The following is a 20,021-nucleotide window of genomic DNA, read 5'->3' on the forward strand; positions in this document are numbered from 1 at the left end:
TGCATTCAGAAAACAGACCAGAAGGACAGAGCAGAGGCAGAAAAGAATGAAAGCAGTGCCCAGAGAGCTTGCTTTATGCCCAGCGGATTATTGGATTTGAAATGTCATAACTGCTTGTAGGACACGGGCTCTTGGTAATGTCCTTAACTCTGCTAGAAGGGGCTCTGTCCAGACTTTTGCTTGTTTTGAACAGGGTTTGTCCTCTGTACAGAAACGCTGGGATTTTCCCTTAGCAGTAAGTGAACAAACGGGATCCACGCTTGATTTAGTTGCCTGTTAGTACAAACTACTGGGTTTAGGCTTTGTAAGGGTTGATGTTCATTAAAAGATGATGTAGGTACTGTGGGGATGACACCAAAACCAGCCTGTTTGTACCTATCCGAAGTTATTCCCCCCAGAGCCGATCAGCCCGTGGTTCTGGCAGCTCTAGAGCCAGGACACACCAAAGGAGAGTTTGCTGTCATCCCCATCGCGGGCAGCTCCACCACCGGAGCCACCCTGGCTCGTGAGGAGGTTAGCGGGATTAAGAGTCAGTGCCGAAGAGATGTGGGTTTGCTCACTCTGTACTCCTTGAGCTGGCCCTGGATGGTGTCCAGGTGCACGCGGGTCCAGGTCAGAGCAATGGCAGTGCTGTTTAAAACCCGGATCCTAACATCGGTAGGCGCAGCCTTGGGATCTGAGCGGTCAGGGATAAAGCAGAATGTACGTTAGGTACCCAGCGGTACCCCGGAGGTCAGACAGATGGACACCCCTCCTGCCCCCCTCGCCTTGGCCGTGGTTTGCCCATCACAGCATCACAAGGCTGCTGCAAATAGAGTGAGCAGCAGCCCCACCATCTGGGGATAACTGTCTCCTTTTCTCCCTCCTTCAGTTCAATTTCTGACAACATAAAACAAGAGCAACAGGCCAGTTCTCAGCTTCCTGGCTGCCCTCGTGTGGAGGGAGCAGCCCCTACAACCCTGCAAACACATACAAGAGCAGCATCACTTACCTCTGGCCCCCGCAATTTCTCCCTGATGTGTGCATGCTTTGAAAACTATTGCTTTTTTAACTCAGGAAGTGGAGAAAGGGGAAAAAAAGACAAATGTATTTCACTCAGCCACCATCACGAGAATATTTGTGATCCAGTTCATAGCAAAGCTTCCCCGATGCTGCCGCAAGAGGTGACGTTAGCGAGGAGAGGTCGGGCTCAGCTCCCTCTCCGGGTGAACGATACCGGCACCGTTAGACCCAAGAGTTACAAAACTACCTGATATTTCCACATCCCTTCATCTGCATTTGACCAGAACCTGATGTTGATCCAGTTGGGTTTTTTACCTCCTCTTTATGGGTCACCTGCTTGTATGTAGAGATGTGCAGTTATTTGTGAAGCAATTCTGACATGAAAGAGCAGGGACTGGGGTTGTTTTATGTTTGGTTGGTTTTTTAACTTGTCCCACCCCTCAGGATACAAGCAGGAACGCATTTACGTCTGGGGTATGATACGAGAGCTTTGCTCTCCCCAGTTTTACCTCCATATAAAGCACACGAGCGGGTTTATTCAGATCCTCCTCAAACTCAACATTTTCCACACATTTTCAAGTGAACCTAGGAAAAAACCAACCCTGGCAGTGCACAGACAAGTAACGCAGAGACAACGGTGCGGTCGGGTGCTTGTGGAGCTTTGCCAGTCCCAGCCCCTCAGCTAAGCCCAGCTTTGCTTCCAGTGCTCAGCTCTTACTCGACTCCCATTGTTTCTGCCCTTTTTCCCTCCCGTTTCCCCATCTTCTCTGGGAGAAGATGCCCCATCAGAGGACATCGTGTGTTCTACCCCAGCACCAAGACTGCAGATTTGCTGGAAATTGCTGTGCCCTGTTTGTGTCCCCTTGACTTCAAGCCTAGAGTTAGCTGGCTTACCTATTTTCCTTGATAATCCTAAAGTCACACAACCCAAGTCGATGCTGCTATGCAAGGAACTGATATTTCTTTTAAAATGAAACCATTGGCAGCAAACCACATTATCTTAACAGGATAAGTGTAGTTGAGAGTCTTGGATGCTACAAGCACAGAAGGTGATACCAGTAGCCCAGAAAGGAGGTGGAAAGAGAATTAAACAAGCTGGGCGCTGTTCTGCATGACCAGGTGGAGAGTTTGAAAGAAAGATAAGCTGAGCTTATGGTGTGTTGCAAACAGGAGCCCAAGCTGGGATCTAATCAGAGGCACAAGAATCCAGTCCAGGATGAACCAAGAGCCTTTTGGCCATCGGTAGCATTTCTCATCTGAGATGAACTCGGTGCTTTGCGGATGTCGGGGGCCAAAATTTCAATGCGGTTCATTGGAACACAGCCAGAGCTCATCTTAAATGAAATCTTCACTGCCTTCCACACTGAAGGTTTGATCTGGGTCTTATAGAGAGCAAGGCAGAGGCTGAGTGACTTGGGTCACGTAAGCAGAGCCCAGAACAGAATCTAATGGCCAAGGCTTTTTCTTCTAATGCCTGGAACTGGATTTTTTGTAGCAGATCAAGCAGTGCTGTGAACAAGTCCCGGTGCCAACCCACTGCCCTTCTGAACCACTTACGATCTTCAGGCTGAGCAAATACTCACAATCTTCCCCCGAATAGCCGATGAAGGTGTCAGGCTCCGGTGCTCTCCCAAAGTCATTCTCCGCCTGCACCTTGATCTCGTAGGGGACGTAGATGGGGGTGTTCCACACCACGTGCCTCGCCGTCTTCACCGTCTCATTGTACCAGCTCCCTCGGATGTCCCTTCGCCTCCATCTCACGATGTACCTGAGGTTGGGCCCATAAGCTTGAGTTGCATTCAGAGGCTTAATGGACCAAAACAGAAAGAAAAAGAAGTGAGAAGGAGAAAAAGCAACTGTATTTCTCTACCATGGAGCTCCAAAAAGTTCTGTTCAGCAGCTGGTTCTTTCATGCTCCGTCAGCAAACCTCAAAGGAGGTTAATGCTTTTATTTCCAGAGAGAGACATACATAGTCCTTGCCCTCTAGAGCCAAGGCAGGACCAAAACCTATATCCTTATATTCCAGTCCCTCCTCCCACTGCAGTTTCTCTCCTCTTTACAGACGCTGGATGACACCTGCTGGTCCATGAAGAAAAGCAAGAGCTGGTCTGTAAGCCCTATATACAGCTTAAGGAATTGGACCAGAGCATCCTCCCTAAGCTGGGTCTGTGATCCCGCCTCTTTTCTTCCACTTACATTAGTCCAAATTACTGCTTTTATCCCAAGCTTCCTGCCAGGCACCAACAGTGGCCTCTCTTTTAGATGCACCTTCTGCTTTTTATTTCCTTTAAGATCTTCGATGTTATGGGACATCACACGTGAGAGACTCCGAGTTCTCTACATCCTGGCATCTGCAGCCACAATGGGGAGATGCTGGGTGGCTGGGAAGCAGCAGAGAACTCACCGTCCAGGTTATCTCCATGTTGTTTTTTTGGGTCCCTGCACCTTGAACTCCTGTTGGGTTTATTTCAGGACCTGAAATTCACATTGGGAAAGAAGAAGAAAAAAAAAAAGGGAGTTTATAATGCTGAAAAGTGACTGTTTGAGTGGTTTAAAGCCCTTTACTGTGCAAGCCAAAAGTGCTTCCAAGACAGAAGTTAATGGCCTGATTTTTCCAGAAGTTCCCATTCAGGTTAATGGAACAGGAGACTCTCAGCACTCCTGAAAACTAGGCCATTTATTTAGGAGCCTCTTTTTTAAATGTCCTAAATCTTTGAAAGACAACCATTGTGAAACAACCCCAGGAGCAGAGGCTGACACTCTTGAAATCTGGAGCAAGACGTGTCATGTCAAAAGCCAACACTAGATGCCAGTAGATATTGCAGAAGTAACTCTGCAATGATGGAATTAAGAAATGCAGCAAAAAACACTAAGTTTCTTTTGAATTCTTCATATGCACTTTCTCAAGTGTTCTACGAAGGGCTGGGCGTACAAGCTGGAGAGCTGAGCCTTGCTCGTGGGCCGGAGCAGCTTTACTCCAGTGTCGACCTGGGTTCCTGGCCAGCTCTAGCAGCGGACAATGAATTAACAATTCCAGGACAAAATGCCTTTTGCTTGTGGCCAGTTTTACACTTGATTTTCCAAAAGACTTCTGAGCTTCCTGTGGTCAGAAAAGGATGAAAGACTTTCTTTAGAAAGCTCCTCTGTAAGGTGAAGCCAGGCTTTCCTTCACCAGCTTCTGCTGGAGTGACCTTTGCGTAATTCTTTCTGTTTGAGTTTTGCTTCTCTGCAGAATATGGCCTCAAGTTGCGCCAGGGGAGGTTGAGGTTGGATGTGGGGAACAATTTCTTCCCCAAAGGGCTGTGGGGCATTGGAACAGGCTGCCCAGGGCAGTGCTGGAGTCACCATCCCTGGAGGGTTGGACATGGAGATGAGGTTCTCAGGACATGGGGCAGGAGAATACTTGGACTTGATCTTAAGGGTCTCTTCCAACCAAAATGATTCTGTGATTCTCTATCAGTCATGTGATATTTAAAATTACTCCCCAGCACACATGTGGACTCGTTCCCTCACCCGTGTAAATCTGTTTGTGTTACAGCATCATACGCCACGGGGGAAGAGTCTACACAGCGCTGGCCAGATGCTAGAAATACCAAGTTACGGCGGCAAGAGTGGCCGGGCAGATGGTACTTACGTGCCCCGTTGGTCTGGTAGCGCTCGGAGGGCACGCTGGGCAGGCTGCTGCCCACGTCGTTCACCGCGATCACCCGAAACTGGTAGTTGACGTAAGGCGAGAGGCTCAGGACGACCGAGTTGACGCTGCCGGGGTAGCGGGAGTGGTTGTGCCACATCCCCGGTTGGAACCGATCCTCCTCAAACTGCACGATGTAGTCTGGAGAAGAAGATGGAGAGATGGGTTAAGGGCTCAGCTCACAAGGCAAGTTTTCCCTGCGAGAGGGATATGGGGCAGAGGGTCCATCTAACCTGTGATGGGGCTGTTATTGTCGTCGCCGGGGATCCAGGTCAAGCGCACGCTCCTCTCGGCCAGGTCTGTCAGCTCCAAGTCACGGGGCCGGTCGGGTCGTTCTGTTGGCCGAGTAACGAGACGAATGAGGCTGGGATTGTCCCGGGAGCTGGGAGCCCCAGTTCCCAGCGCTTCTCCCGGGAGGGGAAGCCCTGGTCTCAGCCCAGCCCCGGGGGAGGACACGTGCCCAGCGGCACCGTTCACGTCCTGCAGCTCTTGGTGGAAAAGTGCCCATTTTTTAAAATACAAATGTGCTCATGTACTAATTGTGCCTTGCCTTGAAACCCTGCCTCCTCCCTATACAACTGATGGTATCTGGGGGTGGAAGCACAAAACAGCGGGGGGTGTTGCATGATCTTACAATAACCTACAGGCACCTGTCCAAAAAATAAATGCAAACAAATAGAATAGAACGGACTCAAAGCTTCGATAAAGACACCTCCTCATTCTAAATGGTCTGGGCACAATTCTGGTTTCTTTATCTTGTCACAACCCCCAAGTTTGCACAGAACCAGCCCATGCGATGACAGGGACGGTAATAACTTCTTTCCACATAAAGGTCAAGGGATTCATGTGATTTTTTTCTCCCGTCAGGGCTCACCGTTTCCAGGTGTGGATAACACAATTCTTGCACTGCGGGACACAAACCCATGTGGCACAGGACCTTTGTACCCATAACCATCCGAGTGGGCTTTCAAGGACAACTTGGACAGGACTTGGAGGCATCAGCTCCCACCTTTATCGGCTGCTACGCCTCGATTTTCTATCGGTGTTATTGGCAAGGCAAAACGAAAACCAATTTACAAAATAAAACAAATGAATTAGTGATGGTTACCTTTCGGTAATTCTCTCGAACGGTTAGCGGGGATGGCTGCAAGGTAAGACATTGGTTGTTAACGGTGTTAGTTTAGTCATTAAGCTTGGGTGGCCAAAGGAGCACCTGGCAAATAAAGTTACACACAGAGTTACAGATTTCAGAAGGATTTGATCCTGCCTGGGGACACAAGTAGGTATGTCCTTCCCCCAGACACGCTCTGAACAAAGGTATCCATACTCGTAGTACACAGAAAACCTGCTGTAGAGTTAATTAGCTATTAGGGGAAAAGAAAGGGGGAAATAAATCAAGCCCAGTCAAATTATTAGGGAGACGGGATTCATATTGCACTCAGTTTTGTAGGGCACTCTGCGTTGATGCCCGTCCTGCGAATGCATCTCCCTCACCCGCCCCGTCCCTGGGGTTGCTCAGCACCCTGCCATTCACCTAAATTCCCTTGCAAATTTAGGACTCTCCTCACATAGCTTTAAAGTCCACATTTGGATATTTTTAGCTGTGTTTTTTTTGGGTCTCAAATGCAAGTTTTCTTCGCCTGGAATTCAATGCGGTTGTCTGAGGGGAGGCAGCGCGTCCTTGCCGAGTCCTGCAGCAATTGCTCTGCCAGCACCTCCCTGAGCAGCTCTGCCTCGGAGGACAGTTCTGGGAGCACGGATGGCTCAGTCTGACCTTGAAGTCAGCCCTGGTGGGTTAAAAATAAAGCACTTGGCTCAGTGTCGGGGGGGAGAGCTTTACCTAGGACGGTGAGATACGCTTTAGCCAAGTCCTTGTCCAGCTCCGTGCTGGCCACGCAGGTATAATCCCCTTGGTCCTTTTCAGCCACACCAAATATTGTCAGACCATCGTCTTCTTTCTTCATCCTTAAAGGGATTAAAATTATAATTCACACCGCTGCTCCTGAGCACATTCGGCAGCAGGGCTGAGGTCTAACTGTTCTCTGATATAAAATAGATAATAAAAGCCCAAGCAGAACACGAGTACATCTCTGGTCTCAAGATTGTATCAGCTAAAGATGCATTGAGTTATTCTTGGAGACCTCATTTCCTAAGGAACCGGCGCCTGTGCTCTGGTATATATCTGGAATAATCACAGTTCTAGGAAAACAGCCTGACCTCTGCCTGGCTCGTGTCCTGTGAGCAGATCTCGCTTCACGAGTCAGCGGTGAAAGGAAATTACAGCTGTACCACTCACAGCAGGGAAATGTTAATTTTGAAGTAGCTCATTATTAACCCACCTGTTTCATAATATATATAAATAAAACCTACAGTCAAGTTCTGATTAATTGATAACTCAGTTTTAATTGCTAGGCGATGTCTGTTGGAAGGAGCTAGTAACTCTAAAAGTGTCAAGAACAGCAAATATCACAGAATCCCAGAATGTCAGGGGTTGGAAGGGCCCTGGAAAGCTCATCCAGTGCAATCCCCCCATGGAGCAGGAACACCCAGATGAGGTTACACAGGAAGGTGTCCAGGCGGGTTGGAATGTCTGCACAGAAGGAGACTCCACAACCTCCCTGGGCAGCCTGGGCCAGGCTCTGCCACCCTCACCGGGAACAAGTTTCTTCTCATATTTAAGTGGAATCTCCTGTGTTCCAGTTTGCACCCATTGCCCCTTGTCCTGTCACTGGTTGTCACTGAGAAGAGCCTGGCTCCATCCTCCTGACACTCCCCTTTTATATATTTATAACCATTATAAACATTTATGAACATTTTATTATTATAAACATGAATGAGGTCAAATATCACCTTGTTGGGAACTTGAATTTATCCACATCATCCCTGGTGACTCCTGAAACTTTCTATAAAAAGTCCAACCATCCTGGGAGAGAAAAACCCATGGAAGTGTTACCTACAGACCTGTTTCCGATGTACAGGGGCGCCTCGTCCTTCAGCCAGGTGACCGTGAGCTTCAGCGTGGGGTCGTGCTTGACGCGGCAGTGGAGCCGGGGCATGGAGCCCCTCTTCACCACCTGGTCCTCGGGGCCTCGCACTATCCTGGTTGGGTCTGCACAAAGCCAAAAAGGATCACAGAATCCAAGAAAAGACTTTGGCACCAAACTTCTCGGTCTTGGCCGAGGAGCTCGGTGAAGAGCGCTGTCACTGGGAAAGGACAAGCGCGCACGTCAAGTGTTTGTCTGGAGTAAATCATCATCTCTGCTACAAATGCTTGCAAATAAATTAATTTAACAAGCCGTCATGCTGACCCTTTTGAAAAATGCCCGGTTTTTGGAGTCAGCAATGAGTTTGGCAGAACAGGGAAAGTTCCAGTGGAAACTTGATTCAGAAAATGTTTTACTGCCATCAGTTAACCCTGGAGAACACTGTATTTCTGTTTGAACATAAATCATTATTTCTACTGCACGTTTCAGAAGATCCAAGAGACCGCTGTGACCCAGAGCCCTTTGAGCCCCTACCTTTGACCTCCAGGCGAACCTGGGCCTCTGCTTTGCCCAGGATGTTGGTTGCGACGCAAGTGTAGATGCCCTGGTCCTCCTTCCGCGCCATGTTCATCTCCAAGCTCCCGTTCTCATGTGCTTTGTAGTTTCCTCCATCCAGCGTGTTCCCCTGGCCGTTCTTAAACCTCACAACACCACAAAGTGCTGTTGTAAGGGAAGAAAGAGCAGGAAACCTTCCCTTCCCACCCCTCCGGGCTGGCAGGGGACGTGCTGCAGCTCTTACCATCGCAGGGTGGGGATTGGGGAGCCAAAGAAGGGGCAGTCGAGCCGGGTCCTGTTGTTCTGAATGACCTTGATGAGCTGATTGCGAGGTGCCAGGATCCGTGGAGGGACATCTTGAAAACAGCAAAAATCACAGCCATTGAGAAAGAAAAGAAACCAGTGGCTGGTTTCTGCTGCTCCAAGTGTTTTCATCTACCTTCCCTTCTCTTTTGTTCACTTGGCACTTTCAAGACTCAGTAGAGCTTCTCCATTCCCTCTCATCTGGAGAAGAGAAGGCTCCAGGGAGACCTTATTATGGCCTTTCCGTACTAAAAAGGGACCGGTAGGAAAAATGGGGACAGACTTTTCAGCAGGATATGTTGCCATAGGACAAGGGGTGATAGTTTTAAGCTGAAGGAGGGAGATTTGGGCCAGACATGAGGAAGAAATTGTCACCCCTGAGGGTGGTGAGAGCCTGGCCCAGGTTGGCCAGAGAGGTGGTGGATGAACCATCCCTGGAGACATCCCAGGCCAGGCTGGACGGGGCTCTGAGCAACCTGAGCTGGTGCAGATGTCCCTGCTCATGGCAGGGGGGGCACTGGGGGAGATGGGAAGGTCCCTCCAACCCAAACTGTTCTGTGGTTCTATGATCCCTCCTCTTAGTAGCCTCACTCCATGAATCAGCTCACATCTTAGCACCAACAGGACTCGCTTAGCCCTGCCTGGCTTCGCAGGTCCATAGCAATGGACTTCTGCTCTAAAGCTGGGTTGCAGAAGACATGGACCTTTGTGCATTAGCCTCAGAACAGCTAACAACAAAGAGGAAAGCAAACAGAGAACTCTTGCAGGGAAAGCTTGAATATAGGGTGTTCATTTCCATCCGTACGTACCCAGGACGCTGACAAAGGCGTTGGCGAGGAGGTAGCCGTGCTCGTTGGATGCGTTGCACTGGTACACAGCACTGCTGCCGATCTGGGTGTCTCGAAACACAATGGTGTCTCCAGCCACCTCTCGGCTTGGGTTGGGGGGAGAAGCTTCAAAACAGAGAGCGCTCTTTAAATTATATTTTAAGCTAAAATTCACGAGACTCTCGATATCGTTACGCATCTTTGCGTCTCAGCCCAGATAAACCCAAATGATTTTACATGACCTCTCCAGCCTACAAAGACGTGGTTCAACTGGGCTCATCTCAGACAAGCAGGTGTTTTAGATGCTGTGATGCCGGAGCCCACGCACACCAGTCACACAGAATCACAGAATCCCAGAGTGTCAGGGGCTGGAAGGGCCCTGGAAAGCTCATCCAGTGCAATCCCCCCATGGAGCAGGAACACCCAGATGAGGTTACACAGGAAGGTGTCCAGGCGGGTTGGAATGTCTGCAGAGAAGGAGACTCCACAACCTCCCTGGGCAGCCTGGGCCAGGCTCTGCCACCCTCACCAGCAAGAAGTTTCTTCTCAAATTTAAGTGGAACCTCCTGTGTTCCAGTTTGCACCCATTGCCCCTTGTCCTATCACTGGTTGTCACAGAGAAGAGCCTGGCTCCATCCTCCTGACACTCCCCCTTTGGATATCTGTAAACATGAATGAGTCCCCCCTCAGTCTCCTCTCCTCCAGCTTCAGAGCCCCAGCTCCCTCAGCCTTTCCTCACACGGGAGATGCTCCACTCCCTGCAGCATCTTGGTGGCTGCGCTGGACTCTCTCCAGCAGTTCCCTGTCCTGCTGGAACTGAGGGGCCACAACTGGACACAAGATTCCAGGTGTGGTCTACCCAGGGCAGAGCAGAGGGGCAGGAGAACCTCTCTGACCTACTGACCACCCCCTTCTAACCCACCCCAGGTACCATTGGCTTCCTGGCCACAAGGGCCCAGTGCTGGCTCATGGTCACCCTGCTGTCCCCAGGACCCCCAGGTCCCTTTCCCCTAGACTGCTCTCCAACAGGTCATTCCCCAAATTATACTGGTCAGTCGGTGCCTGGCACCCTGACAGCAGCTCTGGTGCTCATAGTCAGCCACGAGGTTCTTGGCTCATTTTTTTATAAAGGAATTCCAGATTCTTCCTTGCTCACCTTCTATAGGCTCACCATTCACCAGCCACTGTATCGCAGGCTTGGGGTTCCCGTTGGCCCGACACACCAGCCTGCCGTCCTCACCAGGGGCCAGGATGAGGTTTTGGGGTTCATCCAACCAGTATGGAGCAGCTTTAACAAACACAAACGCACCAGTTAGAAACACAGCAGCACTACCTGATCCCAAATCCCCTCCCTGCCCACACACTGTCCGACTAAGACATGAAAACACCATCAAACAGGCTTCCCTAGGTGCAGTGAGGGTGGAGGGTCCTTTTCCCCCCTCTTCGATCCTCCCATTTTGCACAAAACCGCAACCATTTATATGGGTGAAGCTGTGCTGAATTACACCAGCTGAGATCACATCTCAAGGCGCTTTTAGGTCCGTTTGGACAAGAAGCGAGCGTGGCTGGATGCAGCACAGAGACAGCCCCTGCAGAAAGCCCCCGCTGCCCCTTTCAACAAATTGGAGCATCCTCCCACCCCACACACATCCCTTTGGGTTCTGGTTGCCAAGATTTAGAAAAGAAAAAAGATGGCAAGGTAAAGATGACGTACCCTTCACTCTCACCGAGATCGTGTGGCGAATGCTGCCCATCTTGTTCGATGCCAAGCAGAAATACTCCCCAGAGTCTTCCTCAGAGACGTTGGAGATCCGAAGAGCCTTGTTAAAGTTTTCCAGCTTGGTTTTGCCTGCTGGGAGCTCTCCTCCTTTCTTGTACCACATGATATCTGGTGCTGGTCTAAGGAGAGGAGAGGAGATAAATACTTTTGCAAGACAAGGAAACTACTCCTAAGAGTTGATAATCCTGCACTCAGAACAACTCATGCCCAGGGAGGACCGATCCAACCGCTGGGCCACCCTCCTTCCTACCACAGCCCTTAAGCCAGGACCCTGAGCACCACCAGCTCATCAGGAGTGGGTCCATCTCACACTTCATGCTGCCAAAGTCTCCCCCCGAGCCCAGGATGCCTCTGCAGGACACGAATGTCCTCACCCATGGTTGATACGTTGCGGTGATGAGCACCCAGGTGTGCAAATAGTTATTGGGATAAACCGGTGAGGAATTATCCTCAGACAGCAAGTATCTGAAGATCCCTGCTTCTCCGAATAGCGCTGAAAAGCTCAGCTCTCCTGTTTGCTCCAGGCTCTTATGCTCCAAGTAGGTTATGAGAGCATTGTTAACGGCAGCTGAAGGGAACGGAACAATCCCTTTTCCTCGCCAGAGGGAAAATCCACTGGTGATTCAGCATCTTGGTCCCAAGGCTGTCCCACTGGGGACAGCTGGGGACAACCCTCTCGCCATGTCCCCGAGCCGGGATGCGGTACATACACTCCTGAAGCGATGCACTCCAGCAAGAGGTCCACGCCTCGGAGCACCATCTGACTGCTCGACGTCCCGTAGGGATACATGAAGCTGGGGGTCGTCTCCGTAATCCCTCGGGCTGAAATCAACAGGAGAGGGAAGGGAAAAGAAAAGAAACAAAACACAATGCTTTTAAACTCTCTTTTGCCACAGCGCATACAAGGCCAGAAATACACGGGGTGTTCAGTGGGATGCTGTCAGGCTCCCAGCCTGGGATACTGAACTCACCCAGAAATGTACCTGGAAGGTAGAGAAGGGCTCAAGGTATTTTTTAAAGAAACAAGAAAGGGGTAGCGAGAGGATGCTTGGGAGACAAGGAGGTAAAGAAGCAGCAAAGGATGGGCAGAGGGAGCTGAGCCGCGTGGAGAAAACCCCAAACCATCAGCTCCCGCCTCTAGCACAGAGAAATGGGCTGAAATCAGACGAGACTTGGAAATACTGACAGACAGAACATGCAATGAAGGACATAGAGAACAAACAGCCATAGGAAGGGTTTGCTCAGACAACTGAGCTGCTTTGCCCCGGAGATCTCCAAGATATGGAGGATGTCGACGCTGTCTGGGGCTCCAGGAGCACCAAGGGGGTTTCCCACCCTTACTGGGAGCTGTGGGGCCTGGAAGGACAGTGCTCTTTGGAAAGGGACATCTTAGCAACCAACATGACAAATGTCAGGACTGGACAGGAAAAAACAAGGGAAGACACAAGACAACTCTCTACACACAGCAAAGGTCTTTTAGTAGGGGAAAAAATTATTAATGGAATAAATAAACAGAATAAATTCCATTCCAATAAATTCCATTAATAAGTGGAACTATTAAACTAGATCAGGGAGGACAGAACCAGGATGAGATGGGGTTGAAAGCAGCAGTAGCAGAGGTGATGAGATTAGGAAGGGGACAGGATGGCTGGGGTTGGCACTGGGTCGCTACAAATACCAAAGCGATCTATGGGGAGAACCCAAGCAAGCGGGGGGCAGCCTGGAGACCCCAGTGCTGCTTTTAGGGGTGCTCGTGGCTATTTGGGAAGCCTGGTAGGGAAGAAAGGGCTGGGAAGAAGGAGGGGAGAGAGGGCAGGGGGTGTTTGTGAGGTTCCTGTCAGCCTGGCTTAGGGAAAGCCTGGAACCAGGCTCACAAGAGGGGGTGTTAAATTGTGCCTTTGAAACGGCTCCACATCTGCATCTCACCCACATCCCACCGCTCCCACAGGTTACAACTCCGCACCTGCTCGTCAGCGGGTTAGTGCATTATTTAATTAATGGATTAACCAGGACAGGCAAATCGCAACCTTCTCTTTATCTCGGATCGAACAAGCAGGGGGGACGGCAGAGCCAGCGGTTGGGTCTAAACTCGGCGTTTATCGACAGCTCCACCAGACTCATCAACTTCTCCCTTCTCATGCGATTAAGAGACTGGGATATTATTTTATAAGCCAATATCTGCTTTTATTAGCGACCGGTCTGCAGCCTGTTTGAACAGGCTCAACGCTTCGCTCCCACAATGAACCCGTTTGCTCAGGAGCCTGGGGCATAAATAGAAGAGATAAGCAGCAGTGCAAGCCAAATTTTACGAGCCAGATATTAATGATGAAAATTAAAAATAAGGGAGATAAATTAGTATCCTGCCCAATTGTTTAATAAACCTAACAACAACACTGCATAGCTAATAAGCTTTTTGCCTTAGTACAGCACTACTAATAAAACCAGACTCTGCTTCCAGTATATTGCTGCTGTTGTCCCCGCCGCTATAAAACTGGACCCATTTGGCTGGGAACAGGATATCCCAGAGCAGCCAAGTGCCCCCTCCCCACAGTCCTGACCTGACGGCCTTTAAAAATTGGACATCAACTTGCATTTCTACTCGGAGGCGATAACAGGAATATGCACATCCAGACACATCCCATCTGTTCGCCTCCTGCACAGCTTGGCCAGCTTTAAAACCTCCCACAAGTTGAGAAACTTCTGCTAATAAAATATTTAATTAATCCTTTTAGATAATTGCACCCGCCCCAAGCCACGGGGAGAAGGGGTCAGTTGCATCTCCTGCAATTAGCCTGGCCCTTGGCTGCAGTTTGGGACAAATGTCCCACAAACCGCTCATGCCCCACGTCCGTACCAGCAGGTCCCATGTCCCCAAGATGAGCCACAACCCCCCAACATCCAAAGGTACTGGGTACGACAGCCCCAGCTCTCCCAAACACCTAAAAAACTTGGGAGACTCGTGTTTCTCTTCCCTGCTCCCCACCCTGAAGACTCCGCTGCAGATGGTTCTGGTGACCAGACGGGTCATTCCAGGGACAAACACAGGGTCAGCAAAAAGAAAAAGGGCCAAGCGGAACATTTTTTCCACCGGATCACTATTAAGAAATTGCTGGGTTGGAGCCCAGATTTGCACAAGGGCTTGAGCAGCTGATTTGAATCTACTGGACCCATAAAGTGTTCCAGGAGGTGTTAAACCCAAATAGCACATATAGTGGAAATAGCAGGCAGTTTATCCTATGCACCTAGGAAGAGAAATCTGGAGAAATCTGAGCCTGTGCAGATAAGAACTAATTTCCCTAACCGAGTAACTATCAATCCCTGTTCCCTGAACAAAGACGTGCAGCGGGAGATCAAGAAACCCACCATGACCACAGTGACTTTCCCTCCTGAACCGGCTGCAAACCCTGACGTGGTGCCCAGCCAGCACCAAGGCATTCCCTTTGGAATGCAAACATCGCTGATGCTGCTAAGGTACAAGATATATTTACAGGAGCTCACCACTGGATTTCTCTTTGGTCCCTGGCCCTGCGTGCCTGCGAAAAAGTCACCTCCCGCTGCTCCCCTCTCGCTGGGGCACGATGCAGTTTATACGGCTCCCATTGAAGCTGATTTTTGCTGGCAATCCCTTTTCACAGCCATTTCTACAAACATTTTCAGACTACTCCCAGTCCGTTTGCTGCCACCAACATGTCCTCCAAGGCTGGTTCTTCTGCTGAGCCTCCCCCAGCTCTCCAGCATCCTCAGAAACCCGGTTCCCTTGGTTGGGAAGGGATGCCCAGGCTGCCCGCTGGCACAGGGACACCGAACCCAGTGCCCTCGCCTGGCACATCCTCCTCTTCCCACCCTCCAGCTCTCTATGCGCTTCACTCCAAAAACACTCCTTGTTGCCAAAAGTCCCCAGGGAAGAAGAAAACATGCCCTGAGTTGTGCAAGGCACAAACGAACATGTGGGCTTTGGGTGGAAGAGGATGAGACAATGAGGATTTCTCTGTAGGGCACAGCTGGGGGTGTCCCCATCCCCAGTGCTGCCCGCGATGGCCTTTGACAAGGCGTCCGCATCCCCGGGGGTGTCTGTGCTCTCGGCATCGCCCGCAAACAGCCCCATCTCCCCACTGCCTTACAACCCTGCCCGCATTGTCCCGTCGCAGCCGTGACACTTCCAATCCATTCTCAGGGCAGCACCCCGGGGAGCCGCGCGGTTTTGTGCCTGAAGCATAATGGATGACTTTGGGGTGGGCTTCTCCCAGCAAACGCAGGCTCCGGAGGTCAATCTGTGCGCAGACAATGGGCAAAAGCTTTGCAAAAGCATCCGACACGTGTACAACGTCACCGCAAAGGAACAAAGCGCCCAGCTTTTGAGAAAAACAAATACTCCTTGGTATCTTTTGTTTTTCTTTCTCTCCCTGTGACTGCCCGTGTTGAGCTGCAAACACAAAAGATGCTCTTTCTGCAGACAGAGAGGAGAGGGGCGGTGGGTCTTATCTTTAAACCATGAGGCTTTGCTGAGGATGAGCCACCTCTTGGGCTCGACTTTTTGCACGTGGGCCAGACCCTGTTAATCCACCCGGTTCTCAAGCTGAGCCCTGCGTATCCGGTTCATTAAACTGTGAAAACTTTGAGGGGGTTTTTGTCACCGATTGGCTCTTTTATCACCCCCGTCAAGGTGATCACCCACAAAGGGGGACACACGGAGGGGACGGACACACAGACGATGCTGCGGCGGCTCGCGGCCCAGTTAGCGCGGGGGATCAGTCGGGTTAGGCGGAAAATGTTAAATGGTGAAGGTCTCCAGAAGCCAAGCGTTGACTCACCACTGTACATGCCAGTGTGATTTCGTAAAGACGTTTCGTTATGGGGTTTCTCTGCAATAAACAAAAGACTGTGAGCGTACCGAGGGCCACAGAGCAGGCAGGGGAGGGGACAGGCGCTGCGGGGGGGGACAGGAAACAAACTGATGTCCCCAAACACAAGAGCGGACAGGGGACAGCAGGGATACAAAAGCACCCTGAGCACAGCTGCCTTCCAGGACAAACAACATCACACAGCAATAAAGGAGAGGAAAAAAAGGGGTGTTTTCCTCCTGGGAGGTGGAATGACAAATAAATAGATGAAAATTGTATTATAAACATTTCCTTGAAGTGGAGAAGAAAATGTTTTTCCTCTCATTTTTTGATCTTTGAAATGTATTCCTGATACTTTTTTCCCCCGGCATAAAGCATAGGTTGGGCACAGCAGTATAACCGTGCAGAAAGGCATGGCGAAGATGAGATAATAATAATAATAATAATAATAATAATAATAATAATAATAATAATAATAATAATAATAATGGCTCTAAAAGCATCATCTGCTGTAAACCCCCTTTTCATTACCAGGTAATTAAAGCAGATTGTGTTATATGCGAGATACCAGCTTGTCATTAACAAGCTGCTCTCATTTATTGACACCCACCACCAGCCATCACCCAGACTTGAAGAATGAAGCTAATTGCACCATCCTGGCCCACGGCTGCTGAAGGATCTGCCCTCTCCAGCTCACTCCATTACCCAAAATACTGGTTTGGTGTTGGGGACACCCTGGTTTCCACCGGGATGTGGCACAGCCGTGTGACAGTGTCATCTGGCCACCAAAGAGATGTCCCCGTGAGCCTTAAGTCACCAGCCACCCTCTGTGCCAGGGGGTTCAGAAAACCCAACGGATATGCCCAAGAACTGCCTCAACCTGGATATACCAGAGAAACGCTCTGCAGGGCAGGACACGGGTGCTTCCCTCCCCAAAGAATTCCCATTTGTCTCTCCTTGCATCCAAGGCAATCCCATGCAATGATTTTTCAGCAGCTGGTAAACTCCTTGTCTTTATTAAGGACAACCGATGGCTTACGGCTGAGATCACTGAACAGCTTGAGACAAAGACAAGCTGGTCTCCTTTGAACACTATAAATATAAATAATATTTTGTGTCGTAACTGATATTAGAGCCTCAGTTCTTTAAATTATCAGGGGGCTCATGGGATGCCATTTGCATAACATTTCTCAAGGAAAACTTCAAGAGAAGGTCCAGTAGAATTGGAAGCCTATTCTACACAGCCTGGGAGCAAAATGCTGTGCTGGCATCTGGGGATAGCAGGAGGGGAGCTTGTAGCTGTCTGCACAGAAATCTGCCAGCATTTCTTCCACATTTTATACTATAGCTTGTATAAAAATATATATACACATATATAATATATATATACAAATATATCAGACTTTGGAGGCTCAAATGACCACAGGTCTTTGTTTGGTAGAATTTCTCACGCTAATTTAGGGCTCAGTCCTTCCCTAATAGGTAAACATGGACGTTGTTTGGCCAACCTCTGTAAACAAGATGAATAATATTTAGAATAAATTACCTACACACATTCCTCACCATTAGCAGAGCCTGCTTATATAATAGTATTTGTAGTGCTGATTCGCCGCTCAAGCTGTTACAATAAAAGCGCAAAACCCTCCAGGCTCCGTCTGCTTCTCGCATCACTTGCAGGTCACTTTAATAGAATTACTTCTAATTTAAGCTGCTGCGAGATCAGATTAAGCTCCTAACGCTGGGTTTCAGGAGAACACTGTGCCTGCTTTGAACAAGAGCCTGCTCCCCAAAACACAGCCTTGCGCTCCCCAGTCCTCCCAGTCTGACCCTGCTGGGAACTGGAGACGGCTCCTGCGTGACAACTGGGGCTCAGAGATGCTGTTTCTGTGGCGGCTGCTGATTGTGCCAGTGGCTCTGCACAAACACCCCCAAATAAACAGCCCATGCTCCGCAGGACCTGCAGCAACTCATGGGCTTCATGTCCTACAGCGCTCGGCTCCTGTCCCCTCTGCCAGTGTCACCACTGTGACACGTGTGACACCAGGAGTTCCCCTTCCCTCCCGCAGCCTCCTTGCTGGAGAACACACTGCTGGGGGCTGGACCTGCCCGTGGAAAGAGCTGTGTGATCCTCCTGTCCCCCGAGATGATGCTCTTCATGGGGGTGACACCGAGGTCGCTGCCATCCTGAGCACGTCCCACGTCCACACTCAGACCCCAGAGGATCAATGTCTCCCGTCAGCACATCCCGGAGCAAAGGAGCCGAACGGCAGCTCCTGCTCAGCGGGTCAATCCTGAGCCGTGCGAGGCTGACACACACTCAGCACCAGCCTGGCCAGGGCTTCCCCGGCAACCCAACCCAAGGCTATTTCCAGCTTTACAAACTAAGGAAAGATCATTTCATAAAATCACAGAATGTCGTGACTTGGAAAGGACCCACAAGGACCATCAAGTCCAACTCCTGTCCCTGCACAGGACAACCGCAAAATTCACACCATGTGTCTGAGGACGTTGTCCAGTCTTTGAAGAAGCCTGTCTAAGTACCTGGTGCAGAAATTAGGAATGGTTTCTTATGTCCTTTGGGAAGAAAGCCCCCCCAAAAATACTGCACGCTTGGCTATGTCTGAGGAAGTTCTGATGCAAAAGGGAAAGGAGACTCGAAGAGCTCTATATAAAAAGGGAAGAGTGCCAGCACCAGAGAAGCACTGCAAAAAACAAGACACCGTAATCAGACACAGGAAAAATGTAGAAGTAAACTGAAATACGGAGGGATATACGAACTTCAGAAGAACAAAATAAAGCACTTGTTTGCTCATTTGCACTGAAAAAAAGCAAATTAAAAAAAAAAGCAACATAATAAATAAGCGAATTTGATATTATAAATTTCCCTAAAGACTGGGGAGTGACCTGTCTGTATTGAAATGCTTTCCAGTTTATCCCAGACACACAGTCTTAGCGATACCTGCACCAAGGTACCGCTGCAGCCCTTGAGCCGTGAGGTTGCAAAGCTGAGTTGCTGGAGGGAAACCAGCCCCCCCACCCCTGCCAGGCCTGAGGACCATCAGGCCTCACCCAAACAGGTTCCTGTGCTGCCCTAAACAAAATGAAAGGAGCCACTCAGCTCCCTGAGAGGTCTTAGTGCTGTCAAGAATGGAAATAAGGTGTCTGGAAGGAAAATGCTGCTCAAGAGAGGCCAGGGAAGACCCATCATAATCGATCACCGTGACACTTACTGGTTTTCACCTTGAGGGTGTAAGGGTTTTTCTGCTGAATGGTGTGTGTGAAGTGGAAGCGAGCGTTGCAGCTGTAGTCGGTCTGGGCATCCTGCAGCATAACGTTGGAGAAGTACAGGTCACCGTTCTGGCCCTGGGAGACACGTTTGTCCTGGTGGATGGGCTCCATGGCTGCAGGGGAGAGAAATTCAGAGCAACTCAGGGGCGTGAAACACTGACCCAGGTTGGCCAGAGAGGTGGTGGCTGAACCATCCCTGGAGACATCCCAGGCCAGGCTGGACGGGGCTCTGAGCAACCTGAGCTGGTGCAGATGTCCCTGCTCATGGCAGGGGGGGCACTGGGGAGCTGGGAAGGTCCCTCCAACCCAAACTATTCCATGATTCTATTATCCTCCCATGGGTGGCTGCACAAAGGAGAAACCACAGACCCAAGCCCTGTATGGATGCCTCCAAGCTCTGAATTAGTGACCCTAAACACAGCTATTTTAACTAAACACTGTGGGTGCCCACAGGGCTCAAGGTGGGACTCACAGCTGCTCATCCAGAAGATGACGGGAGACGGCAGGCCGGGCGGGGGGTTGCATTGCAGGCTGAGGGGGGCACCTTCATCCACCTCGATCACATCCACCTTCTCCTTGGGCCACAGGGGAGACTCTGTCAGAAGAAGCAAAGGCACCACGTGAGGGAGGCAGGGCAGCAGCTTCCCAGAACTCCTCAATGCCAACTTCATTTCTACACGTGCAAGACTCCCTTAAATCTCTATTGATTATTTCCCTGTTAGCTACAGCCACAACCCCCACGCCTTCAT

The 20,021-nt window shown here is 50.1% G+C and overlaps 1 protein-coding gene across 17 annotated transcripts in view; it reads right to left on the minus strand.

Moving 5' to 3' along the window:
- NFASC (neurofascin) overlaps window positions 1-20,021 on the minus strand; it is a 90,681-nt gene that overhangs the window by 33,262 nt on the left and 37,398 nt on the right. For 9 of the 17 annotated variants that reach the window (XM_082069044.1, XM_082069042.1, XM_082069051.1 and 6 more), the window contains exons 5-20: window positions 19,745-19,867; window positions 19,215-19,385; window positions 15,955-16,005; window positions 11,854-11,965; window positions 11,078-11,262; window positions 10,520-10,651; window positions 9,346-9,489; window positions 8,478-8,589; window positions 8,213-8,379; window positions 7,656-7,803; window positions 6,535-6,659; window positions 5,803-5,838; window positions 4,928-5,029; window positions 4,638-4,835; window positions 3,408-3,478; window positions 2,586-2,808 (exon numbers count right to left, since the gene is read on the minus strand). In XM_082069044.1, the coding sequence (XP_081925170.1) occupies window positions 2,586-2,808; window positions 3,408-3,478; window positions 4,638-4,835; window positions 4,928-5,029; window positions 5,803-5,838; window positions 6,535-6,659; window positions 7,656-7,803; window positions 8,213-8,379; window positions 8,478-8,589; window positions 9,346-9,489; window positions 10,520-10,651; window positions 11,078-11,262; window positions 11,854-11,965; window positions 15,955-16,005; window positions 19,215-19,385; window positions 19,745-19,867 (2,100 nt within the window). Of the gene's footprint in view, window positions 1-560; window positions 677-2,585; window positions 2,809-3,407; window positions 3,479-4,637; window positions 4,836-4,927; window positions 5,030-5,802; window positions 5,839-6,534; window positions 6,660-7,655; window positions 7,804-8,212; window positions 8,380-8,477; window positions 8,590-9,345; window positions 9,490-10,519; window positions 10,652-11,077; window positions 11,263-11,853; window positions 11,966-15,954; window positions 16,006-19,214; window positions 19,386-19,744; window positions 19,868-20,021 lie in introns of all 17 variants that reach the window. The other 8 variants (XR_014185697.1, XR_014185698.1, XM_082069041.1 and 5 more) reach the window with 5 other exon arrangements.

The sequence above is a fragment of the Streptopelia decaocto genome (assembly GCF_964273445.1).
Source record: "Streptopelia decaocto genome assembly, chromosome: 19".
In the NCBI taxonomy this organism is placed as follows: Eukaryota; Metazoa; Chordata; class Aves; order Columbiformes; family Columbidae; genus Streptopelia; species Streptopelia decaocto.